Source organism: Pristiophorus japonicus, chromosome 13 (genome assembly GCF_044704955.1).
Source record: "Pristiophorus japonicus isolate sPriJap1 chromosome 13, sPriJap1.hap1, whole genome shotgun sequence".
NCBI classification, from domain to species: domain Eukaryota; kingdom Metazoa; phylum Chordata; class Chondrichthyes; family Pristiophoridae; genus Pristiophorus; species Pristiophorus japonicus.
The window spans coordinates 122,694,680-122,701,815 of NC_091989.1; the positions used below are offsets into that span (position 1 = coordinate 122,694,680).

The 7,136-nt window shown below is 43.2% G+C and overlaps 1 protein-coding gene across 1 annotated transcript; it reads left to right on the top strand.

Annotated features, from left to right (window-relative positions):
* Positions 1 to 424: 424 nt before the first annotated feature.
* On the top strand, positions 425 to 1,623 carry LOC139278275 (leukotriene B4 receptor 1). Its single transcript, XM_070896922.1, has one exon. It carries the CDS (start codon positions 442 to 444, stop codon positions 1,441 to 1,443), a length of 1,002 nt encoding a protein of 333 aa, XP_070753023.1. The 5' UTR covers positions 425 to 441; the 3' UTR covers positions 1,444 to 1,623.
* The last annotated feature ends 5,513 nt before the right edge of the window (positions 1,624 to 7,136 follow it).

Sequence of the window (7,136 nt, forward strand, 5' to 3'; positions counted from 1 at the left end):
TAAACCTTCCCAAAAAAGCTTGATCCAATTTACAGCGACCTTCCCTAAATGTGACTTCCCTTTATTGTCTGGTATGAAGGTTACAAGTAACACTGAGCAATACTTCATCCAAAGGTCAAGAAGTATTTCAGAGCCACATAATCATTTCATTTCATACTAAACTTTAATGTGTGAGGGAAAATTATTTTGGCAATAAGTCCAATCAAGGGAATTGGGGCATTCCAGAGGGGTGAGATTGTTGGAGTTCCAGTTTCCCTCTCCCCAGATGGCAGAAAAAAAGGAACTGTGTGTGTCGTTAGTATTGATATTATGTAATCGTAGCACATGACACTGAAAGGAGCAACCATATCTACTTGTCAACTTATTTCGTAAGTTTCATTAAGGAACTGATGTCTTAGACAATACCCTCAAGTGTTGCTAGCTGGGTTCATAACAACAAGGATGGAGCTATCAAACAATACCAATGAAACAGATCACTCAGTCAACATGACAGAAGGCATAGCAGCCAGCATTGTCCTTGGATTAACGTGCCTTGTTGGAATTCCAGGAAATTCACTCGTCATCTGGACTATATTATTTAAGATGAAGCAACGATCACCCACTGTTTTGCTGATCCTGAACCTGGCAGTTGCCGACTTGGTTGTCCTGATTACGTTGCCTCTTTGGATTTATTCCATCATCAACAGCTGGGTTTTTGGAGAAACTTCGTGCAAAGTTATGGGCTACCTCATTTATTGCAATTTGTACAGCAGCGTGTTCTTCATTACACTGATGAGCATAGACCGCTTCATGGCTGTAATCTATCCATTTGCTTCCCAGCGATGGCGGAAGAAAGACTCTGTTTGCAAAGTGGTAGCTATTGTTTGGTTATTGGCTTTTCTCTTCGCCATTCCTATCATTTTAGTTAAAAATGTGCAAATTATCGATGACCAGACCCAATGTTCATATCGTGAATATGATTCCAATGCCCAGCAAATTACATGCCTTGCATTGGAAACCTTGGTTGGATTTGTAATTCCTTTTTCAGTGCTCACTATCTGTTATGTATCTATTGCAAGAAGGGTGGATCAAATGACTTTTAAGAGCAAAAACAGATCTGAAATGCTAATTGTAAGCATTGTAATAGCTTTTGTAATCTGTTGGCTTCCTTACCATGTATTCAACCTGATTGAACTTGCTTCCCTGATGGTGGAGTCAGACTCAGATGCATTAAAGACTCTAGAAAACATTTCTGAGGTTGGATCATACATTGTTGGAGCTTTAGCTTTCATCAGCAGCAGCATTAACCCTCTACTTTATGCATTTGCTGCTCGGAACTTGTGGACTGGTTTTCGGTCTTCAGTCCTGGTCAAGGTGTTTGAGCAAATGGTTCAGTCCACTAAAGATGAATGTACCGTAGAACACGTTAATACAACAAAAATAGAAAGTACCCAAGGTTTGTAAGCATTTAATGCATTGTTAATGACTGGTTGTACTCACATCCTGTAGGATTATCCACTGCAAAAAATGTATTGTGTGTAATATAAATAATGCAGCAGAAATATCTAGATCACTCGCCCTGAAATATAATAGATGAGAAATAAATGTTACATTATTAATCATCTATACTGCATTACAATCATTTGCCTACTGAAATTCTTGTTGACAAGTTTGTATCAATTGACTACTTTTGTGTGCATCGTGTAATTTAAAATTAACATTTACTCAGATGATAGAGATGTTTAATTCCAGCAGTTATTAAAATTTATGCCATTTATGCCATTTCCTTTCTCATGTTATTACACCATCTTTTGTTTTTATTCCTCTTTTTTCCTCTGCTACTTTTCAACCCTCTCCTGCCAGCATGATGGCATAAAGTTGCACAGGTTCCGGTTGCCTTGCACAACCTTACACAAGTGGCATTCAACATCTGTGAACCGAGACAGTAAAGAATTAATTCCATGCTATCAGATTGAAAGTGTGCTCAATGATGAGAGATAGGGCTGCAGTGTAGCTCTGATCACACAGGATCACAGAAACGGCCCTTTAGTGTTAGTAAGGCATTCAGTCTGCGGAGAAGGGGAAGGAAGGAGGGATCATAGCTAAACCAGAACCTACTCCCAGCTGCCAACAATACATTTGCATTCCAGAAGAGGTTGTTGCATAGCAAGTAGGAGCATGAACCCTGGGCAGTTTTCTCCTCCCCGACTCAGGGATGCCTGGGCCATTTGCAATGCCCCTACTGTTGCCTCAGCTGAGATTATGGCCCCGATCATTCTTGTCACCCTTGCTGGCGAGTGCTGGAGGCTGCCTCCAGAACTATCTAGGCACCTGAAGTGCATCTTCAACATACAATAGCTTGCTCCATGACACACCTGGTGGTCGTGTGGTTCTCATCGTAGCACTCTTGCGCCTCACCTGTGGGGTTCCTCACAGGTGTCATGAGCCAAGTTTGAAGGGAGTATCACTTGTCTCCAACAAGCCAGCCTTTAATTCTGTTTGTTGGTACGAAGAGGTTTGGAATATTGGACTGCCGCAGTATAAAAGCATCATGACAGCTCACAGGAAATCTGATGCACAGCTGCATGAACCTCTTCTTGTGGTTGCAATCCAACTGTACATTGATAGACTGAAAGCCCTTGACGTTTATAAAAGCGTTTGGTTGTTCTGGTTCACCACATGTGTGCAATCAATGGTACCCTGTACCTGTGGGAAGACAGCCAGTCACACGAATCCGACTGCCCGCTTATTCTGCCTATTGTTGTGACAGAGGAAGTTGACATAAGTCGACACGCTAGCAAACAACCCACCCGTGACCTGCCTTATACATTTCTGGGCAGCCGACTGACAGACCTTTGAGATGGCGCACTGGAAGGAGCCAGAGGCAAAGAAATTCAGGGCAGTGGTATAGGGGGTGGTGGGTCTGTTAGTTTGCCTTCCTGAACAGAGTGGTTGTGAGTTGCTCCCACTCCCTGGTTCTCGAGCTTGGATATATTAATCAGGGTACGATAAAGTGCAGCAGACAACTGTTTTGTACAAAGAAAGTTTGAGTTTTATTCAAGGAAACAAATAACACAAATACACTCCAATCAAACCGTAAAATCTTACAAAAAGGTACTAAACAATGCGGAATACTTTATTACAGGTAATAAACACCACAGAAATACCTCCCACCTCCCACTTACTCACTAACTAGGTCAAACTCTAGGGCTCCAGGGATTCATGTTCACCAGATCCTTCCTTTGACAGCTAGGGCTGTTTCGCGGTTTCGGGGTTCTTTGGTTATAGCCGGTTTGCCTTGCCGTACCCCGGACGTGGTAGAAGACCTCTGCTGCATATTGAAACCAGTTGTGTTGAGTCTGCTGATGCGGTTAGATGCGTTTGGATTTATCTCTGGTGAGTACCCAATTTCCTTTGTTAGCAATAGGGTTTTAAGTTCTTTAGGTAATATTTACCCGCTGGAAAGTCTAGGCACAAATTGTAGAGTGGAAAAGTTGCGTGGACCCCGGTTTTCTTGGTGGTTGATTTTCCTGGTTGGTTTCGTTGGTCGCGGTGGTCCGGTTGATGGCTGTTACCAAGTCAGTTGATATTGATGATCCACTGATTGTTTTTTGAAGTTATTTTCTCCGATGTCGCGATGTTTCTTCCTGCGTTTTCTCGCCGTGTGCTCTCGGTCTTGATCTTATTGTTCCGAAGTGATGATCAGAAAAAGTTTTTCTCAGAATAGTCCCCTGGTACGATATACTCTGTTATAGCCTGTCATACTCCCAGTTATACTCTGAGAGGCTGTTTAATCTTCGCGCCAAATCTAGCATTTCTTTTGTTTAAGTTTTGCTGCCCATTGATTTTAAGTGGTCTTCTTTGTATAAGTTTTGACGAGCTAGCTAACTGAAACTTGATTAAATGTTTTAATCTGGCATTGATAGACTTTGGGATTGCGATACTCCTTATTTATGAGCTGATGAACTCTTGTCCATTGTAATAGCACTGCTTTGGCTTCGGGAAGTCTGGGCTGAGCCAGATATGTCTATGCATGTTGAAAAGGTGTTGGAATAGGTATGTGATATTTGGGTCCTGTAGGTGGGGTGGATAATGTTTCTTCCGTGGTCGATTGTTTAAATGCTAATGTTTTCTGGGAGCCTGACTATGGTTAAACAGCTCCCCCAGACAAACTGATTAGCTACAATACCCAAATTCTAAAGGTAAAGGTTGATCCCACCCCTCTGTTTCTGCAACTTTTTCCCCACAGGCCCAAACATGCCTTTTAAAATCCCAAACTTGGTTAAAACTCGTAGATTTCTTCCATATGCATTTTAGGATCCCAAACTTTCTGTTTAATAGGCCCAAATCAAATTTCCTTTTCAGTGAGTCCAAACACTGGGGGGTTTCTACGAATTTTGGAATCTTACAGTGGAGACTTTCACAGCGATGGGCAATGCCTGGGTACCAGGTCCAGCATGGAGCAACTCTTCTTGAAGGAGGCTGTAGATGTCTGTGACTACCTGCCGTGTCAATCTGAGTCTGCAGAAACATAGAAACATAGAAACATAGAAAATAGGTGCAGGAGCAGGCCATTCAGCCCTTCTAGCCTGCACCGCCATTCAATGAGTTCATGGCTGAACATGAAACTTCAGTACCCACTTCCTGCTTTCACGCCATACCCCTTGATCCCCCGAGTAGTAAGGACTTCATCTAACTCCCTTTTGAATATATTTAGTGAATTGGCCTCAACTACTTCCTGTGGTAGAGAATTCCACAGGTTCATCACTCTCTGGGTGAAGAAGTTTCTCCTTATCTCGGTCCTAAATGGCTTACCCCTTATCCTTAGACTGTGACCCCTGGTTCTGGACTTCCCCAACATTGGGAACATTCTTCCTGCATCCAACCTGTCCAAACCCGTCAGAATTTTAAACGTTTCTATGAGGTCCCCTCTCACTCTTCTGAACTCCAGTGAATACAAGCCCAGTTTATCCAGTCTTTCTTGATAGGTCAGTCCCACCATCCCGGGAATCAGTCTGGTGAATCTTCGCTGCACTCCCTCAATAGCAAGAATGTCCTTCCTCAAGTTAGGAGACCAAAACTGTACACAATACTCCAGGTGTGGCCTCACCAAGGCCCTGTACAACTGTAGCAACACCTCCCTGCCCCTGTACTCAAATCTCCTCGCTATGAAGGCCAACATGCCATTTGCTTTCTTAATCGCCTGCTGTACCTGCATGCCAACCTTCAATGACTGATGTACCATGACATCCAGGTCTCGTTGCACCTTCCCTTTTCCTAATCTGTCACCATTCAGATAATAGTCTGTCTCTCTGTTTTTACCACCAAAGTGGATAACCTCACATTTATCCACATTATACTTCATCTGCCACGCATTTGCCCACTCACCTAACCTATCCAAGTCACTCTGTAGCCTCATAGCATCCTCCTCGCAGCTCACACTGCCACCCAACTTAGTGTCATCCGCAAATTTGGAGATACTACATTTAATCCCCTCGTCTAAATCATTAATGTACAATGTAAACAGCTGGGGCCCCAGCACAGAACCCTGCGGTACCCCACTAGTCACTGCCTGCCATTCCGAAAAGTATCCATTTACTCCTACTCTTTGCTTCCTGTCTGACAACCAGTTCTCAATGCACGTCAGCACACTACCCCCAATCCCATGTGCTTTAACTTTGCACATTAATCTCCTGTGTGGGACCTTGTCGAAAGCCTTTTGAAAGTCCAAATATACCACATCAACTGGTACTCCTTTGTCCACTTTATTGGAAACTTCCTCAAAAAATTCCAGAAGATTTGTCAAGCATGATCTCCCTTTCACAAATCCATGCTGACTTGGACCTATCATGTCACCATTTTCCAAATGCGCTGCTATGACATCCTTAATAATTGATTCCATCATTTTACCCACTACTGAGGTCAGGCTGACCGGTCTATAATTCCCTGATTTCTCTCTCCCTCCTTTTTTAAAAAGTGGGGTTACATTGGCTACCCTCCACTCGATAGGAACTGATCCAGAGTCAATGGAATGTTGGAAAATGACTGTCAATGCATCCACTATTTCCAAGGCCACCTCCTTAAGTACTCTGGGATGCAGTCCATCAGGCCCTGGGGATTTATCGGCCTTCAATCCCATCAATTTCCCCAACACAATTTCCCGACAAATAAAGATTTCCCTCAGTTCCTCCTCCTTAATAGACCCTCTGACCACTTTTATATCCGGAAGGTTGTTTGTGTCCTCCTTAGTGAATACTGAACCAAAGTACTTGTTCAATTGGTCTGCCATTTCTTTGTTCCCCGTTATGACTTCCCCTGATTCTGACTGCAGGGGACCTACGTTTGTCTTTACTAACCTTTTTCTCTTTACATACCTATAGAAACTTTTGCAATCCGCCTTAATGTTCCCTGCAAGCTTCTTCTCGTACTCCATTTTCCCTGCCCTAATCAAACCCTTTGTCCTCCTCTGCTGAGTTCTAAATTTCTCCCAGTCCCCAGATTCGCTGCTATTTCTGGCCAATTTGTATGCCACTTCCTTGGCTTTAATACTATCCCTGATTTCCTAGATAGCCACGGTTGAGCCACCTTCCCTTTTTTATTTTTACGCCAGACAGGAATGTACAATTGTTGTAATTCATCCATGCGGTCTCTAAATGTCTGCCATTGCCCATCCACAGTCAACCCCTTAAGTATCATTAGCCAATCTATCTTAGCCAATTCATGCCTCATACCTTCAAAGTTACCCTTCTTTAAGTTCTGGACCATGGTCTCTGAATTAACTGTTTCATTCTCCATCCTAATGTAGAATTCCACCATATTATGGTCACTCTTCCCCAAGGGGCCTCGCACAATGAGATTGCTAATTAGTCCTCTCTCATTACACAACACCCAGTCTAAGATGGCCTCCCCCCTAGTTGGTTCCTCGACATATTGGTCTAGAAAACCATCCCTTATGCATTCCAGGAAATCCTCCTCCACCGTATTGCTTCCAGTTTGGCTAGCCCAATCTATGTGCATATTAAAGTCACCCATTATAACTGCTGCACCTTTATTGCATGCACTCCTAATTTCCTGTTTGATGCCCTCCCCAACATCACTACTACTGTTTGGAGGTCTGTACACAACTCCCACTAACGATTTTTGCCCTTTAGTGTTCT

Coding starts and splice junctions, on each gene's coding strand:
- LOC139278275 (XM_070896922.1), top strand. CDS start 442: ATGGAGCTATCAAACAATACCAATGAAACAGATCACTCAGTCAACATG.